The sequence below is a fragment of the Apium graveolens genome, chromosome 5 (assembly GCF_009905375.1).
Source record: "Apium graveolens cultivar Ventura chromosome 5, ASM990537v1, whole genome shotgun sequence".
NCBI lineage: Eukaryota > Viridiplantae > Streptophyta > Magnoliopsida > Apiales > Apiaceae > Apium > Apium graveolens.
In genome coordinates this window covers 298,970,962-298,991,815 of record NC_133651.1, presented here as the reverse complement: position 1 = coordinate 298,991,815, position 20,854 = coordinate 298,970,962, and the positions used below count along the sequence as shown (strand labels likewise).

General features: G+C 34.1%; 1 protein-coding gene across 1 annotated transcript; it reads right to left on the bottom strand.

Moving 5' to 3' along the window:
• Positions 1-7,323: 7,323 nt before the first annotated feature.
• On the bottom strand, positions 7,324-19,323 carry LOC141659226 (long chain acyl-CoA synthetase 6, peroxisomal-like). Its single transcript, XM_074466014.1, has 24 exons — positions 19,235-19,323; positions 18,987-19,117; positions 15,147-15,207; positions 14,988-15,065; positions 14,799-14,870; positions 14,617-14,698; positions 14,297-14,402; positions 14,137-14,213; positions 13,417-13,461; positions 13,238-13,324; positions 12,456-12,545; positions 12,294-12,373; positions 12,037-12,130; positions 11,388-11,476; positions 11,219-11,307; positions 10,597-10,726; positions 10,377-10,492; positions 9,674-9,797; positions 9,490-9,576; positions 9,237-9,340; positions 9,061-9,146; positions 8,001-8,087; positions 7,832-7,918; positions 7,324-7,724 (listed from the first exon to the last, which is right to left on the bottom strand). The coding sequence occupies exons 2-24, from the start codon at positions 19,102-19,104 to the stop codon at positions 7,626-7,628; spliced, it is 2,088 nt and encodes a 695-aa protein (XP_074322115.1). The 5' UTR covers positions 19,105-19,117; positions 19,235-19,323; the 3' UTR covers positions 7,324-7,625.
• Positions 19,324-20,854: the final 1,531 nt, after the last annotated feature.

Genomic DNA, 20,854 nt, shown 5'->3' with positions numbered 1-20,854 from the left:
TTAGCCTTGAGTGAAAACTATTAAGAGTATCCCCCATGCGGTACAACTGCTCCAAGATATCAGCGTTGCTGATGAGAACTGGAGGTGTCCCTCCCACATCCGGAGCTCTCGGTGGATCCGCCATATTTCTGGGCACGTAGGGTTCGTGACGAGCATAGCCTCCCTCGCCTTCTCCTTCAGATCTGTTGTCACTTCCATCATAAGAACTTCCGTCATGATTGTAAGACATCTTTTCGTCCCAAGATGACGACCTTAATCAGCACCCCTCCTTCTAGCGCCAATTTATTGACGGAGGAATCTGGGAACAACAAAGATTGAGGTTTCTCGCCGGAATTAAGATCTATGACGGTGGTTCTTCGCCGGAAAATCAAGCGGTGTGTGGTGGTTTATGGTTGTTTTGGGCTGAGATTGATCAGAGTAAGTGGTGACTCTCTTATCAGCTCTCAACTTCTTACCCTCTCAATGTGCCTACATACCATTTATATAGGGATCAAGCCTGACGTAGTTCTTGTGGAACAAGAAATCTAATGGGCTTAGACTTCTTATTCCTAGGCCCGGTAGAAGCCCATCCAGAGTCCGTCTTCCGCTAGCTTTAGGAGTGTCCAACTATGAGGCCCAACCGCAAAGGCCCAAGGCTCATCCGTAATCGCAGGACTTCACGGATAGTGCATCTCTCTGCACAAGGATAACATTCCGCTACAGCTATCTCCCTTGATTTACAAAAGCAGGTACAACTACGGTTGACCCCAAGTGCCGGACGCATTCCTGTCCCCCGAATGAGGATAACCCACCAGATAACAGGACAGGTGATCCCAAGCTCTTGGGTGCAAAGTGCAGGATGACTCCAAAGTTCTCCAACGAGGGCACCTGTTGAATACAAGAACAAAGTTCCCAAAACACACACCAATGTTAACCCCGCATCCCCAACGAGGATGCCCGTTGAATACAGGAGGAGGCCTTCAATCATCAGGCACACCCCTAGAGGCCTTCAAGCTTTTCACGGACATCCCCCTCATTGACCGTCTCAAGGAGAGAATTCTTCAAAGAGTACCTGCAACAAATACGTTAGTAAAATAACTTCCACTGCTCCTATCAATGCAAGCTTTGTCCTGAAGTCACCATTAAAAGTGTATTGACCAAACACAGGACGCGTCCTAAGACCCTGGGCGCGTCCTCACCTTTATATAGCCAACATTGTTTCTTCAATAACTATTTTTTACAGCATGCCACGGCGACAAGACGCGTCCTAACAAGGACGGGCGCGTCCTCCATTGCCAAAAGACCACATTTGCCAAGTACTTTTACCACGGTTGACGTGTCCACAACACTTGGACGCGTTCTTCCCTAATCATGCACTCCCAAGCTTCTCTATTACCAGATCATAAAACATCTCATCGAATGTAGGTGCGTCTGTGCCTGGACGCGTCCTTACCTTCTACAATGCAATACCGGTTCTGACTGTACTTAATCCGCATCTGACCCGAGTCAATCCAATGCCAAATTTTTGGGTATAACATGAGAATACAAAAAAGTTTTTTAATTTTTTTTATGTATTTTAAATTTGGAAGCAGGGCTGTAAATGAACTGAGATGAACCGGACTTAGCTAGTTAAAAATATATCGAACTTAGCTCATTTTATTTATCGAATCAAAATTTTTGTTCGAGTATCGACTAATAGGAAAGTATTCACAAACATGTTCACAAACTGCTCGTGAACTATATTCAAAAAACAACTCATAAATATTATTCACGAACTCATAATCATAAGCAAGTCGGTGCACAAACGAGGTTGTTCACGAATATTGTAATCAAACTTTTTTCACGAAACGAGGTTGTTCACGAATATTGTAATCAAACTTTTTTCACGAATTTTCGAGCTGAACTATATTATAATCAAATTCAGCTCATTTATAAATTGAATCATAAAATTGTGTTCATGTTCTATTCATTTATAAATCGATTCGGACTTTTTTCGAACCGAACATCGGACTGTTCGTGAGCGTATCTACTCATTTTAAAGCGCTGTTACTAAGAGATCAGTGCATCTTAGAATATTTTTGATAATTTTTTTTAATATTAATCGAAAATTTTATAGGCTCGTATTTTGGTCAATATAATGTTGTATGCTAAGTTATTCTGGTGAAAATTTATTTTATTAAATTTAATTAATAATATGTACAAACAAATTAACAAAATTTTGTTAAGGATTAAAGAAAAGAAAAACACAAAATGTCGGTCAATGGTTGAATTACAAACTTAACAACTGTGAAACATGCAAAATAGATAAAACTAGCCAACAAAAACTATCAAAAGGGAGATAACAAAAGCTGTAAAATAGAGTTAACGACTCAATTGTCAGTTGTAAAGTTCTCGCTAACACGTTACACAGTAGTCAGTTAGAGTTAACTACTCATTAGTCATTACTAGTACTACTTTTGTAATATCATCTTCATCCTCATGATTAAAACATACTGCAATATTATGATCCCACATTTTATGAGTTTCTTATAATTTGAAAATTATCTACATTTTTCAAACTTACAAGTTACTTTTATAACTTATAAGACAATCCCAAACAATTCATGTAACGACTTGATTGGGTGGAAGAGAAAAACATTTTCTAAAATTATAACGACTTGATTGGTTTTAGGGAGGGTGGTGATTTGTTTAGCTCCTCTAACTAAACAAATCACCACCCTGTTTTTCGATAAAGTTCCAGTACTTGGTAAAGTGTTAGAAGCACCGGTGGATTGATTCTCAGCAGGCTGAAATTCATCATCATATCATTCGTCATCTAGTTGAAGCGCATAATTTTTCTTTGCACTCTTCTCAGTATACTTCTGGATATAGTCTTTCATTTCCTTTATGATTGCTAGCGTCGTCTTTGAACACATTGTTATATCAGCAAAACCACCAGCAAGATGTTGCTTTAATCTTCTAACCCCTGAATGCATCTTCTTGCCACAGAGAATGTATTGGACAACATCCTTGATGCTCAAATCAGACCAGAATCCGTATTTCCATGTTGGGTCATATGATTTAGCTTTTCGAGCAGGATCCTTCGATGGATCATAATTTTCAGCGGATGAGTCCGTCATCAATACTAACCTACTAGTGATATCAAGTATATATATAAGTGAATACTAAATAGTAACTACAGAGTAAATGTTTTCGTGAAACTGTGTATATAATTATATATACATATACTTTGTATGTATATTATATATACATATACTATATATATGCGTGAAAGAAGAGAAGAGAAATAAGAAGAAGAAGAAAAGTATAATTACCTGGTAGAAAAGTCTGGATTTGATTAATCTGGCTCGCTTTGTTCCCCTCTTTAGGTCGTTTGCCCCTTTTTGTAGGCGCTAGAATGTGTATTAGGGCTCAGAACAAGTGTCTTACCGGTTTTGACCGGGTTTGGATCAAACTTGAAAACAGTCGAGGATCCAAAAGATTGGTCGACCCGACTAGTCGACCAGTCGGGCGAAATATTCATTTTTCACCAGTCGACTACTCCAGTCGACTAGCCATTCTCGACTACTCGATTAGTCGTCGACTAGTCGCGACGACTCGCGACTCGTCTAGTCGAGCACCGTGATAACCATGTTAAAGAGGTAACAAGTATTAGTTCTATAAAACCATCCGCGCTTAACTACGGAGATTAAAACCCAATCTTGTTTCGGAGTAGCTCTAATATCGAGATAAGGAGGAGATGGAATGCCTAATTTAGTTAATGATATTAGTTGAACGGAAACTATGTGGTTCGGGGATGATGATAATGTATCATAGAGTTCGTATGAATGTTCGGGGATGATGATAATGTATCATAGAGTTCGAATTCATACGTTTTACGATTGAATTTGACACACCAGGGTGACAACAATGAACAAGAAGATGATTTAATAATAATGGAAGGAGCAGCTAGCGTGTTCTTGCAAACAACATGAAAACGAGCCTAGTCAGTGTGACACAGTCTTCCAAGAATTTTAGACAGGAGATTGTTGTCTAGTTCAGACCATATGTTTTTGTTTTCTTCTTGTTGTGTACTTCTTGTTCATGTATTTGTTAAGAGTTTTTATTATGTTTTGGTTAAGGCGACAAGTAGTAAGTAATAATCACTACCAAAAGAATTGAAAGGCTTAATAAACCAACCACTTTAACGCCATTCATCATTGATCCCTTGCTTCTCACAATTCTCTCGCTCCCTCCGTCTCCTGCTTTCTTCAACCGCAAGCTAACATATACACATAACACAATACACAAGATATAGAAAGTGTTCTGCCCGAGCATGTGGGCCTAAAACCGGCGTTGTATTTTAAACAAAGCAAGGCTTGGGCCAGAATTTTTCGAAGTCCGGATAAAACTTGCTCGCTCTGTGCATTACTGCTTAGGCCCAATCTCAAGTGCATAATAAAATCCCAATCGTAATTTATTTATTTTTTTATTTTTTTATCGTATTGAAATTTTCCTCCCGTGATATTCGAATTTGTGATTACGAGCATAGTTATCCCTCTTTAAACCAACACTTGCTGACTTATTCTTTCATTTTCATGGTTCATTGTTTTCGGGTTAATACGTAACTACGTACATTTAGAATTACAACCCGTTCAAAGGACAATTTTATTTTTAATATTTACTATAATTACATCCATTAAAAAATTACGTGTTCATGGGCGTCAGCACATGCTAATGAGCTAATTGTCTTCATTGGAGAAACTTTGATATAGAATGTATCAGACGAGAAGCAAACCAAGTACAAGACCATCACTTAGTGGATGCTCAGCATTTGCATATGTTTTACTAGCTTATAACCCGACCCACGTGGTATATGTAAAAAAATTATTGTCAATATTTTCACTTAAAAATAATATTTATATTATTTATTTGTATTTGAAGGATATTTTACTTTGTCTTTATTTTTATTAATTCAAAAAAAGTTATATTTTTTTAGTTACCCAATTAAAAGTTGTAAAACTTTTAAAGTAAAAATTCAAGTATAAATATATAGCTCTAATTTAAGAAAAGCTTGATTTTTACATTCTATATCGGTAACAATTTCTACCTGATGGGTGATACCTCATACTAACTAAAATAATTAAATAACTTTTTTTGTCAAATCAGGTTTTTAATTTTTTAATATACTTTACTTTAAATTAGCAAATTCATTGATTTTAAGAAACAAAATTAAATTTTATTCTATAGACCACTGTTTTTCTTAATTTGGAATTATGACACTAAATTTTGAAAATTAGCATAATATTTGTTTTGACAATTTATATATTGTACGTGTGATATAGTGCCCGTATGAGAAATGTTAACATAAATAATTTATGACTTAAAATATATATAAGTTACAAAAAAGTGATAAGTAGATGAAAAATTATAAGTTATATGAGTGTTTGAACGGTTTGTTTATAAGTCACAATATTTTTTTTACTTAAATGAATTAGAATAAATAATTTTTAAATACAATTATCTAAATTTGTGAATTTAAAATTCAAATAATATTTACGAACATATTTTAAAACTATAATAAAAAAATAAATAACAAAAAATCAAAATATTTTGAGAAAAAGTAGGTTATTACTAATATTTAACTTATTAGCTTATAAGTTATAAATCCAACTTATAAATTGGGTCGACAAACATTAAGTCAATAAGCTACTTATCAATCTGAGATATTGAAACAGGCCCATAATGTTTGAAAAAGTTTATAATAAATAATTTTTAAATTCAATTATCTAAATTTGTGAATTTAAAATTCAAATAATATTTACGAACATATTTTTAAAACTATAATAAAAAATAAATAACAAAAGATCAAAATATTTTGAAAAAAAGTACGTTATTATTAATATTTAACTTATTAGCTTATAACTTATAAATCCAACTTATAAATTGGGTCGACAAACAATTGAGATATTGAAACAGGCCCATAATATTTGAAAAAGTAAATTTTACATTTTGAGGTTTTAAGTAGTTCAAGGGAAATTGATCGATTTAGCTCAATATAATATTGTTGGCGGTGATTTCATTTTAAAGTTCATGTAACACATACAATATTAAGGGAGAATTCACACTCTTGTAATTTTAATGAATTAAAAGACATATCGAGATTATCTTTTGAAACGGGTCAAATTTGAAGTCATGTTCACTTTAATTTTGTATTGTAAAAAAAAGTTTTTTATCTTAACTATACATTTGCAACATTTGCATTATATTAAATCTTGTCGGCAACATAACAAATGAAAACGTGAAAACTAAATTTAAAATCTATGAAAAATATGGTAAAAACATACCAAATCTGCAAAATTAAAGAAGAATTAATTATTCCAAGTCGAAAGAAACCTGAGAAAAACAAAAATATGCATATACTAAATTTTAGTAATATGATCCGCAAACCTAAGATATACTCCCTCTGTCCCATTGAATTCTATACGTTACTTTTCGGCACGCTTTTCAATACTCATTTAAAACATAATTCCACAATATTTTTTTTAAAAAAAAAATTTCTGAAAAAAAGTTTCATGTTTAAACTTTTATTCAAAAAAAAATTTTGAAAAAAACATTACGGAACTATATTTTATAGAGACCTCGAAATACGTGCAAATAGTAAACGTATAGAAATCAACGGGACAGGGGGAGCAGTGATTACCAATCAAGCAATCACTATATTAAAGTTCACAATTTTTGTAGTAACATGGGAGCGTTGAAGTGAAAAGACGCTTTGATTCTTATTAAATTGTATAAAATATCAGAATAGACAGGAAGTAGCAGTTCAGTTGATAACTAATGTCGTCGGTGAGTGTTCGTTATTTTAAAGGATACAATAAGGTGTATTTATCTTTTTAAAAACTATTCTTATTTTTTTAATTTTTCTAGTAGATATATAGGAAAGTGTTAACGAAAGTGGTAACCAACCGATCAAACGAAATTATGTTTCGCTTATAATAGTATAGTATAGATTATGTACGTAATTTTTAACTAAGCGCACATGAAAAGCTCGAGACATCTCCCACGAAGAACTTGTACGGTATTTGAGCTTGTGTTCCCTTCACAGGAGGTGATGATTTCAATTTTCTAACACGTGCGTGTGTAATTAATTAATAAAAAAAACCCTCCACACATCCAATTACAAACCACCCTGAAAAGTCTAGCTCCAACCTTCCACCAAAAACAAATGAATAGCATGCTATGACCGGTCACATTAGTCACCACTCACCACACTCGTTTATTATCTCTTTTAATATAACATCATTTTCACAAAATAAATAATGTATTACATTATTAATGTATGCATGAAAACATTGTATAATGTATTCATAAATAATGTATGCATTAATAGCATTGTGACAATGACGTACATATGACTTAATACAATGCTATGACTATCTGCCAGGCAAGACGGCCTATATACACCAACTGAAAACAATCAGGGTCTCCTCAACCGATTATATAGGACTATACTATTTAATAAAAAGACTAGGTTTATGATCCTATACATCGATGACAACTGGTAAAAATCTAAAATTTTGTGGGCACCAGGTGTTTTCGACAAAAAGTGAAAGACCGAGTTGTCTTGTAAAATTCTGGCCTATTGTTTCCCCGTAGTTTGTATTTTACAACAGGTTCTGAGAAGATGGGTCAGATGCTGCAATTTCTGCATACATATCTGCTATTTGCTTTGCAAAGTATGCTTTTGCCTGAGGTCTCTTGATCTGCAAAATAAAGAAATTAAGAAGTTAAATTTGAGATTTTAGTCAAGCACCATATACATATATTATTTGTTTAAGGTTCTTATAATAAGTTATAACCTAATACTCACCTTAAATGTTGGTGTCAGCAAACCATTCTCCAAAGTAAAAGGTTCAATAACCAAAGTCACAGCTTTTGCAAATTCAAAGCCTCTCAACTTCATAACATAAAGTAATATGGTAAGATAATAAATAATTTGTAAACATAGATGCAATATTGTGCTGCAGAAAACTAATTACCTGAGCTTCTCTGCCAACAGCGTCCATGTCAGCCAGAACAGCTGCCCTTGCTCTAGGGTCTTTGCACAGTTGTTCCAAGTTTTCAGGCTGCATCAACAGATCACAAAAACGTTTTTATATATTTACCTAAAAAACCCAACCATACTGCAAAAAAGAAGATGCATACAGAAAGCGAGAACCTATCTACTAATAAAATGCAATTGCATTCAGAGAGTTGTCTCTCATCTTCGTCAATGACAATTAAAAAAAAGTGATACATCTCTAGGGCACAAAATTCTGAAAAATTATTTCAACATGTCATCAAAAAGTTCTGGCCTAATGTTATAATAATGCGAAATAAATGGCGACCAACACTTGAGCTTATCTTCGTCACTGCCTTTTTTTTACTTAATTCGTCACTGCCTTTTACTTAATGCAGTCTCAAAGAAAAGTATGTTCAGTAGAAAAATATTTTGTGGAGGAAATCAAAATGTATAGGAGCAAGTGCTCTTGATTTAAAAAATAGTAACAAGGCAGTATAATGCTATATTTTGTATTTACTGATTTTTCGGTTGATCTGCTAGCTTAGGAGAAGACATTGGCTGAAGATAGCCAAGTAGATGTATTACAAGGATCTTCTCCATTTAAGTTCACAAATTCTAAATTTCTTATGTTGGTCTTAAATTCCTTATGTTGGTCTGCAATGGGCTTGACGTACAATTTGTGCTTAGAATGCATGTGTTTGATCTTTAATAATAATATCAAAAACTGTCCTTCAGATAAAATAAACCATATACCATAGGTTGCATAATACAATTATATATACCCTTGCTTCAAGTCTTGGAAGTTTTAAAGGTAGTGGGCTTAAAACATGTTTTAAGCAGCTAACCAAGTGCACGAGTTTGCGAAATAAGTTGGTGAGAAACTTTTAAGAACTTTCTTTTCCACATTGCATGAATTGTTTAACTAGGTAATTCACAGAATAAATGTAATGAATTGAACCACATGCATGCCTTCTCAAGAGAAAAGTTATAGTCAGACTACTTGCATATGTAAAAATTTAGCAACAAGAAGAGGATACCTTGAAGCCTTGGGCAAGAGCCCACGCCTTAAAGACATCTGGATCTATGCAGACAACCGCAACCAATGAGGAGTTCAGGCTGTCACCTACAACAAAGAAACCATCAGCTAATCCACGTAAATTTTTAGGTTTTGATTTATTTTTTTTGGTAAAGGGGAAGGAGAGTCAATTCTTACCATATACAAAACACTGTGCAACAAACTTGCATTTTGAATACACATTTTCAATTTTCTCAGGAGCTATATATTCCCCTTGTGCCAACTTGAAAATGTTCTTCTTCCTGTGATCGCAGAAGGCTTAAACGTCAATTGATGATAACTCTCATCTTAAATTGACAGATAGCAAGTAATCAGAACTAAATTTGTTTCCTGTAACATTATCAGTATATATAAAGTTATCTGACCTATCAATGATATAAAGTTTTCTGACCTATCAATGATCTTTAAGCGGCCTCCAGGTAGCCACAACCCTATGTCCCCAGTGTGAAACCATCCATCTTCATCGATTACTTCTCTCCTGGAAATTATTAACATTGTCAAATTTACTAATAACCAAAATGTATCTCTCTTATACATGCACACAAAGTGACAAGAAAAGCAGGAACGGGATTTACGTCTGCACTTCATCTTTGTAATAGCCTTGAAACACAACGGGGCCCCGTACACAGATCTCTCCTCGTGGATGGGGCTGATCGTTGGATGTATAATTCATTTCGGGAACGTCTACGAGCTTTACTTCTGAAAGTTGATTATTAGAAGTAATGAAAGAGAATTAGGACATAGAGACAGAAAAAATACAGATAGATTTACATCTTGTGTGAATACACCCTTCCATAATACCAATCTTAACCCTGCACTTGGTAATGTTAATAAATTTTGAATACATTAACTATATGATTAGGTAAAGTGAACTTTTGTATTGGCTGGTTAATAATTCATGTAAGGCTAAGAAAGACATTTTTGAAAATTGCACACAACTCAAAGGTCAACTGTTTATCCACCGCCGCCCCACATCCTAAATATATTTACTGCAACCAAAAAACTCCAAAATTTTGAGGATGAGGCATAAATAAAACTGCAACTTAGTGGGTCCATAATAATAATATGAATCACCACTTAGATATAGCAAATACTAAAGATCTTTGCTAGCTAATAAATTCTTCAAATTCGTTCTTCTTTATCTATGAGAATATATCAACATGTACGATGTAGGACAACAATGTAAAGTGTGACAATTATTGATATGATGCTAACAGTAGTCCGCAAATTCTAATTATATAAAAAGTAAGAAATAAAAGTCATATATGTAAAACTAACCGCATGCTGGACTAGGAGCACCGACATGGCCGATCGATATATCATCCTTATCTAGGGCGCTGATAACACAAGCTGTCTCTGTCATTCCATATCCTTCTATGACTTGGCCAAAGCAACTACACAGTTTGTCCAATTTGTCAAGGAAATGAAATGTAAATTAAGTGCATAATAAAGTGCACGTTATTTAAAAGATTATACTGGATGATATAGTTCGACTTACACTCTCAGAAATTCCATGACATCAGGGGACAACGGTGATGCACCTGAAACGATATGACGAAGTCGTCCTCCAAGTTTTTCTTTTATTTTATTAAACACCAACCTGTCCCACATAGGAGATGGATTTTTTCCTGAAATGTGAACCAGATTCAAAATTTCAGAGTGATGAAACTCACTTAAGCTCTTCATCTTAAATAGATCACTTATTTAGAGTTGTGCCATGTACAGCATCAGGTATACATTCCACACAGCCAGTACATTTAAGATAGCAGATAAGAGTAGAAGAGAAGAGTTTTTAACCAACTACTCGTGAGGGAAAGATGTCTTGCAAATTGATAAGAAAAGAGAGGTAACATTTGCAGTATTATACTGTTAAAGGTAATTTGTTTAAAAATATGATGAAAGGGAAGGAAAAAGATTTCTTATACTCTTTTTACAGTACTACAACATAGCTTGTCCCCAGATTGCAGAAAGAGTAGAGTCATAGTAAAAGAGAAGACAGGTGAGAAACTATTTATTTATTCATTTTGAATAAAGCAAGTGTGTGTAAAGGGGTGCTGAAACTAGAGATAGAATAATTCGAATTTACTAATTCAACAGGATGTAGTTATTTAAAATCATACCACTCAGTATTGCCTGCTTCTTCGCATTGTAGGCAACATTGAATAACCTTTCCTTGATGCCACCTGATGCCTTTACAGCATTCGTAATGCTGCAACAATCAGAAGTTTTAATATTTATGAAATATATTGAAGTGGATATAAAACAATACTTCACAGCATATCATTTTACCCGGCGTATATTCTATTAAACAGTCGTGGAACACTGCAGAAGACGGTGGGTCTCAAAACTGCCATATCATCCAGTAGCTTCAAATTGTCCTGAAAACATAATACAAAGAAGAGGTTGAGCTACTGGGATTACATAAAATCCAGATTTTCTTTAATAAACCCCTGCTCCCATTGCCCCTGGCCATTCATATGACAAGATACTCCATGTACTGAACTACTGATACAATTCCATTTCGTCTTGGACCAAAGTTAAGGCATTGCTATTATGAGAAATATAGAATGTCACTAAAACTCCTCTACAAAAGCAAAAGGAAAAAGTTATATAGCTTCTATCTGCCCTTATCTGCGTGGACTCCTGTAAACCAGAAATCTCCCTTACAAATTGGTTTTTTGGACCATGAAAGATGCTGTTTCTTTATATATTTCCAAAAAAAAGGCATAAGCTATATTGCTAAAAAACTAATAAGCTTAAGTAGAGCTTCTAGATCGTTTTGCTAAAAACTAAAGATAATTAGGAACTGTGAGGAATCATTAATTATTTCTTCCATGCTTCTTTGGATATACATAAAACCTTTTTCTAAAGATTCCAGTAAGTCAATTAATCTCAAATCCCCAATAAAAATATAAGAAAGCAGCGGTGGGCCTCATACTCCTTGGTAGAATCCGACAGCGCCTCCATAATATGCCACCAGAATCTGGTTAAACCGTTCGTAAATGTGGGCCAAAGGCAGGTACGATATGTAACTGTGAAAAATATGAAGATCGTCATGAACCTGGATATTCAGCTTAAACTAGTAATTAAATGGCATGATTAAGCATTAAGCATGTCCTATAGTTTGCCACTTTCATGGGTAATTGGGAGAGGAACTGTTTAAATTTAATGCTACATGAAAGGAATAGTACTTACATATCTGAAGGTGAGAATTGCATACTATAGGTTGCACCAGCAACATTTGCGATCAAATTTGCATGTGATAGAACGACTCCCTGTTCATGATTACATTTGTATCATAATAGAGTTAATATAACATGCAGGATCAAATAAAATTTCATTAAATTGAACAAGAACCTTTGGTGTTCCAGTTGTACCACTGGTATAACATATTGTAGCAGTATCATTCGATTTTGGTGCACAGAAAGGATGAAGGTTGCTTTGGCCCTGAAAAAATTCCATACAAATATATAAATGAGAAAGAAAACGCCATGGAATTGTGTTTATATATATATATATATATGTTAGAGTCATGAGTCATCTAAGGAGAATTTTTTAACAAAAAATCAAGAATGGATGGGACATAAGGAAAGAGAGGTGAGAGATATAGGGTGAGGAAGCTGTATGCCATAGCAGCTCTATCCTTAAGAAATTTAAATATAGTCACATGAGCTAGCACAGTAATTTAAGATAGCTATAATTTATAAATTGAGCAACCCTTGGGAGACTAAACTGCAGAATAATCTCGTACCTAAGTGAAATCTTTAAACTGATAACTAATCAGTCCAAAACCAAAATTCAGAGAAAATCTATTTGAACATAATCAAAGCTTACAGTCATATGTTCAACACACACAATAAATACCGTAAACATACCTTAACGGCAACAACAGGGCTATAATAAAATAAACCAACCAACAAAACTGGTATGTAAGAAGTCTAAATTATATATTATCTTAGGACTGATCCCCATCACATAGGATGCTATGAAAATCATAGGTCAAGTTTTAACAGTAAAAGAAGTATAATACTAACCATGATATTCAGTTAAAAGAGTAAGGAAATGCATTTCCTTTGGCATATATCATTACAACACTATAAAAATATGACATTACTTAAAGAAATGGGAGAATAGGTTACCTGATTTATTAATTTTGCATATGAAACAATTTCAACTCCAGCTGTTGACGGAAGTGATGGAATTTGGTCATCTACCCCTCCAACGACCTATAAACCAAGTTAGAGTGAGTAATAAATATAATAGTTACTCTATTAAGTTGACTATTTTAATTATCAAAAGAAATAAAAGTGACTATTACCACAACAAGACGAACAGTGGACATCTCAGAAAGGAAGCTTAGCAACTGCAAAATCAAGCCAAACAGTAGTTATTGAATTATCTTAATAAATGTTTCAAATGACTGCTAAAACTAAAAAAAAGTACTACCACTAATTGTTGCGCTAGATGTAATTTGCACATAGAAACATCAAACAACTTTACAAGAGTGCACAATTTGAGGCTAAATTAAATGATATCAAATTTATTATGAATATCTCGTATTTTTATTCGCTCTCGCTGTCAGAGAAGAAAAAACAGCTACTTAACCAAGTTCTGTCTGTTGACTGCTTTTATTTTAAGTGTGTGTATATGAGAAATCGCAATACTATTTTAAAAAAGGGTTTGTGTTGAATAGGCACTAAATAGATGGAAAAAAAATTAGATTCAAAAGTGAAAACAGGAAGATACATTCTCAAATGAATACTATCATTTTATCACTAATTCATCATGCAAATCTTTTAAATATTTATAAAGTAATCCTAATTCCTCTTGACATCTCAAAATCTAGAAATTCCTTCAATCCACTATTATCATGCATTATCATGCTAACCACAAATCTAAAACAATTTTCAAACTTATTTATTTGACTTAAATGATTGCCGAGCACCAAAGTCTTGGCACAATAAAATTTATACTTTCTTGGAAACACGTCAGTGTGTCCAACCTCTAAGATCACTTCAGAAGAAGGTAGCTAACTTACAACATTTAAGGTCTGTGGCACGCAAAATATAGCTTGAACAGTTGCATGGTTGACTATAAATTTGACAGCATCTGGACCTGCAGTGGGAGCAATATATTACTGATATGTAACTCTATTTCAATTTAGTCAAATGTACACCACAATGAAGCTAATGACGAACCAAGGGTATCATATAAAGGAACAGATATGTAGGAATAGGCTGCGCATGCATGGTCAACTATCATCCACTCAGGTCTGTTGATAAAATATATTCCTACGCATGACCCCTTCAGAAGCCAAACAAAGTGAAACAATTAGGAGTCTGGTAAAGTATATTGTAAACTTTACAATAACATTCCGAAAGAACATCAAAGAGGTTTCATGTCAAATCCAATAAAGAGCACAGGTAGTTGTTGAAACAAAGAGCAGGCCCTGTTATCTATTTTTATAAGTAAACATGCAATAATTTTATTATCATAGAGCTATTTAGGTATATACTACCTTTGGTATTCCATGAGACACTAATCCCGAACCAATAGCTGACCTTGCAGTAGCTGCTTCCCCATAGGTCATCCACTTGTAACTGCAAAAAAAGGTTGCAGATGGATGACAAAGTTACGGTTCAAAATCATATATGCATAGTTACAATTAAAAACGTCATATATGCAAGTATATCAACTTACTCTCCAACCGTTCCATCAACTCGAACTCGTGTACCCAAATACTTGTAATCTCTGAAAATATTTGCTGCGCGCCTATAATCAGAAGTTCAAGGAAGGAAAGCCGTTAAGTAGCGTCAAATAACAGAAAAGTTGGCACAATATACTGAGGTGACGAAGAATTTAAGTAATTCATTGCGAGGGGGTGCTCACGTAAAATTATCATGCAAAGTAGCGATTTCAGGATTATCAGGAAATTGGCTCACAAGCTTCAGAGGAGATAGGGCAGATCTGCCATTAAAATCATTCCACGTCAAGGTTTACTTCAATTTACTTACATGATGTTTTAACTAATACAGATACAGCTCCAACCTGTATATGTTCCATTTTCCGGTCTCCAGTTTTTCAGGAAGGATAACACTGTATCCCTGTTCTGCTTGAGGTGAATACCAGAAGCACAATATGAGGCCAAAAAGAGGTTAGAAAAGATAAGTACGAGAGAATGTACAAACGAGGAGCTTCAGACTTAATGGGTATTAGTATTTGATCCAAGCTAAAATATTCATCGAGTAGACTAAACAAAACCATGATAATTAGCACTACAGAAAAAAACATTCATGCCTTGTGCTTTGCTGCAGAAAAACTACTTGTTAGTAAGACATCTTCACAACACTAGTAAAGCTACTGCATGTATAACAGACTTAACACACAATGTTAGCATGTCTGTCTCCATATCCCGTGACATTAACATAACAAACGGACTCATGCAACTACTAGTTATAGAATGTACTACTTCAATGCATGAAACAGATTATACTGGAAACCCAAGAAAATCCCATGTTAGTTGATACTCCCTCTGTCCCAACCATTTCTTTACGGTTTCTTTTTGTGATATCCCATCCAATTCTTTACATTTCAAAACTTACCAAAAATAGTTAATGGATCCCACCACTTTCCCACTTTTCCTCCCTTTTCACACTACTTTTACTCCATTGTCTCTCTTTTATATATTAAAAATCAATAGGTCCCACCACTTCACCCACTTTTCTTTCTCTTTTTCACTACTTTATACATATTTCTTAACTTCCGTGCCCAAACCAAACGTAAGGAATTGGCCGGGACGGAGGGAGTACAATTTAACACCGAAAACTTTCAATTTTTATACTTCTATATATGTGTTCTGATATTACAATGAACTGTTACCTTTTGTGCAAGTAAATGCCAGAAAAAATTTGGGAGTCATTCAATGAGAAAAATGTAACTGTGGCGCAGCAGCATTGTAAAGAAGCTGGTCCTATCCCAAAATATTTATAAGTAACGTCATGTTGCAATTACTTTGTTAGCTATAGACTGTAGTATAGTTATACTAAGCTTTAACTTGGCAACAGTCGCTGGTATACATGGTTTCAACTTTCAAGACTATCTCCAAGAACTTTTTTTAAGCACCGCACTATTATCTTGTTAACTTGTTATAGCTTTCTCCTATGGTTACCTATTTTGCAAATCTGTATGTATTTCAAATAATAATAATTTTAAAAGTAATATTTTTAAATAATAAAAAAAATTAGTAATATTTTAGAGGATTTTGGCCATATTGCAAGCTTTATCTCAAACTCTCATAACTATGTCCTTTCGCTTGTAAAATTTTAGCTAAAAGAAAAGATCACTTCTAATATAAAGGTGATTTTTAACTGAAGATATGACACTTTCACCACAAAGTTCTTTAATGCTGGTCTTTCTTTTCAATCCTCATCATGGGTCATAATCTCATCTTTGCAGCACTGTTCATTATGGCAACAAAATAGACTGTTAAACCTTAATGACAAATTTTATGTAACCTTTCCAATTTAGACATAAGTTTCCATTCAGACAGTAATTTTCCAATTCAGACAATATGTTTCTCTAGTAATACTTGCATGTTTGAAGCATTTAAATTAACTTGACAGAATATACCCCAATTACATTTTTAAATTCTCTTGATAGGGTCTTTATGTATCTATTTCCCCTACACATGTAGTTGTCTCAACTGTTGTATCTATTTCCCCTTCATGTAGTTACTACTCTTTCTGTATCATCACTATTAATTGTTTCCTTTATACAGAGGATCTTTTGCATATATCTTTTACTAAATAGTAGTGAGTTGTGACAATTCCAATATGACACAGACCTTACTTTTCCATTTACCTTCCTTCTTAGTTTATCATCTTTTTCTGATAATATTCATCATGACTTCATAAAACTGCTAGCTTTCTACCTCTGTGTTTTAAATTTACTACCTAACTAGCCACAAGCTTTTTTGTTTTCATATAAAAAATTATCTGTCAACAAACCTGAAGAATGAAGTCAAGGCCATTATTTCTGTTGGGCTATCCCACACGGCCATGTATGTTGAGAAAGGGGCAGGGAGCTGATTATTTAAGGCAGGCTGCTAACTAAGGACAGGATGATCAGGTTTGAGATGGTAACGAATGAAACTTGCTTACTAGTAACAAATAGAGAAACTGCTAGTCACCTTTTTACTGACTGTAGATTTTCAAAAAATGTTCTCAGTGCTTGCCCTATTCATCGATCACATAACTGGCAGAAAAACAAGCAAGGGATATTTTTTACAGTAGACGTGGGGAAACTTAAAGCAAACGTTGCTAACTTGTAGATTGCAACAACAATTTACTATCTTTGGCATGAAAGAAATGTATGCATTCATAATCAGGAGAGAAGGAGTTTTGAGCAGATTGTTTACATCATAAAGCGAGAAGTTCATGAAAAACTTTTCACATGTAAATCATTTAGACAAGCAGTATTAGCTTACTATTGTACTAGATGAGTTTTTCATTTTAGTTTGTTTTCTGTATCAGAGATTAAACTGATGAGCTGAGCTTGGCTAGCTAATTTAGTTCCTGAAGATGGATTTGTCTCCTTTCTTCTTTGAAAGCTCTAGGGTATTCCCTACTATGATGTATTTTCTTTGTTGGGTGAATACAATTATTACTTAACAAAAAAACCCTACAAGCTAGCTTTTGGGGTTGAGATAGGCCCAAAAGCACCCAACAGCGGTGTCAGAGCTCAGAATTCGGGTCTACAACAATCTCCAGATGAGGCTCCTGGCAGGAAGCTTCTGGGGTTGAGAATGTCCAATTGCACCCAACAACTTTGACCATATATCTCTACAGTGAAGGACTAACCTTATAATTTCCCTTTCCAACTATCTATTAAAATCTTTTTATGTGAACCTAAATCCACGAAATATGGCTTTAAACAAGAAAGAGAAATCAATTACCAACACCAGTTCAACTATAAAGTTTAGATAGATTGAACCACAAAGACTTACATCCACAAAAATATACTACTCATCAAAGGAGAACAAAGTAAAAACACTACTGACTACAAGTTGAAAATCATCCAACTTCATCCTCACAATATACACCTCATAACCGTAAACCTTAAAGGTCTTATAGTAACAAAACACTCAGCTTTTTTGAATCCAAATTAGCTCATATGAGACAAAACAGAGCTTTTCGCCCTTTTTTAACTAGCATAACAAAACCTTGGGTAAATAAAACTAATGAACAACAGTATGACACTCGATGCAAAAACAGAATATATCGCAATATCTTCATCTTAACTCAGCCGAGGCCCCATACTGATATACCACCTCTAATAAAAAGTTTCTACTTGACTACTAGAACAATCGTAGCACTCAGCATCGCATTTTCAAAATAAGAGCAGTGTGCAGTGAATTTAAAAAACAGTAAGATCCAAAAAATCAAGTCATAAGTAAGTCCGAAACAGAAACAGAAAATCATCTTGTAAACTATTTCATACAATCGCTATCAAAGTTCTTCATTCAACAAATAAAATACTAGGCCTATAGAATATATCATTCTCGAAACGAATTATACCGAATTTCAAAATTAAAAAAGAGCCGAAGTACTTGCTCCAATAATTAAGTGTCATAAACAGATCATCAATATATGCCTAAAACATAACCTATGTGAGAAATATATACACTGTATAAATATATTCAACAGCTTAACATCATCAACTCCACGTAAAAATAGCTTCTAAAATAGCTCCTAATTAGAGAGAGAGAGATACAGGGGAGAGAGGGAGGGAGAGGGAGGGGGGAGAGAGAAGAGAGAGAGGGAGAGAGAGAGAGAGAGGAGAGAGGAGAGGGAGAGAGGGAGGAGAGAGTGAGAGAGAGAGAGAGAGTACCGAGAACGAACTCGCCGGCGGTTTCATTAGGCCGGAGAAGCGAAGATTGAGAGTCACCATCGTGAGTAATAAGGTGTTGTTGAATAGCTTGAATGCGACGTTGAGCTGTTGAATCCATGGAAGCTTATGATCTGTAAGAAATAGATACAGAGAGTGTGTACGTATATATGTATGTCTTGAAAGAAGGAATTAGGAAATGTATAATCCAGAAAAAATGGCAAGTAGGAGAGAAAGCTAAAGAGACACACCAACTGTTTTTATTACGAGCGAGATTGAAATGCAGTACGGAACGTAATAATAAAATCAATCATTTTATTCCACTTTTGAATTTTTTAGAATATGCTTTTAGTTGTAGATATTCTGGTATGTCCATTTTATCCTGTTTATTACACTTTTTTCCTATGAGTATGACCAGAAATATGCGTGGATGCGTAATTATGATTTGTAAAGGTGTAATTATGTGAATTTACTTTCCATTTACGGGCTGACTTGAAATTTTGAATTTGATGATATGTTATATGTTTTGATAATATATTATAATTTTTAATTTATTTTTATCTTAAATTTAAAATATTGAAAAATATGTGTACATATAACAGCTCAATTTTTAGTTTTTTACTATTTGTAATCTATCATTACATGCTTCTGGAATAATCTTATAGAATTAAAAATCTATCTCATCCTAGTTTTTATAATTACTTTATTTGACCTTAGCTAAATTCCTTACAAAAATATGTTTTAATAATGTTTTTCTATTTTTTTGTCAATAAAGTAAAGATTTTATTGTAAAGTCAAATCTTTACAAAGAACTGAATGGAATTCCGGGTGTAGATCTGTCACCCTCAAGTACGATCAGTTATTGAATAATTGTATCTCATTAAGAAATGAGTTACTCTGTTCGCAGATCGCTTTACAATCTTAGAACAATATTTCTAATCTTTAAACTGAATAAAAAGTTTTGACATTTCTCCACCACCCTACCTAAATAAGAAAAACTGGAAATTAGAGCTGCGAATCAATTGTATCACCTGCAAACAGTCTGATTCGACCACCACGTCCTTGAAACTTTTTTATTTGAGTTAGTTAATAGCCTCTTGGATTCCTAGAACTTCTGCAAGTTCTAGAGTTGCACTACCTTGATTGTACTTATAGTTGGCTTCCACAAGAAATGACCGTGTACTATGAAAACATGACTATATTGATTTGGATATTAAAATAAAGTTGCATCAGTGTGACCTTAATTTTATCCAACATAGGGACTAACCACTGTTCTTGACCGTTTTCTGGGGTTATATAACCCAAAAAACTGTCAAAGGAATTGTTTTGAACAACTTTTCATTGGTTAAGGATAAAGCATGCCGAATTGACAATCTCTCGATAATTGATAATGCGCTGATTCTATATTAAATCATTCATGTTCTTCCATAACATTCAACAGATAGTAGTTTGAATATGAATTTCAGACTTGTTTCTTTGCTAAAACAAAAGACTCAACCAATCTCCATAACAACCGGATGCACCCAGCATTAAGGGTACATCTGAAAGAGTGTGACACGCCTTTGCAAATGAACACTCTACTAAAGCATGAACGTCGGATTTAGGCACATACTGCACAACGTACACAATATGTCAACATCAACTTTTCTGACTCGTAGAAGGTCTTTTGTAGGTAAACAATTTGAAGCTGCTTGTCACAAGAAATTCCTGATTTTGGATGGAATTTTTAGGTTCCACAGCTTCCTCCAAAAATCAGAGTTGTCAATAGAACGGGGTTTAGATTTTATTTCATGAATAGTGTCCCATTTTTTCATGGAACCATTATCAGGTATCGCTTTTATTTGTTCGCAGAGGTGTAGATAATATTAAGC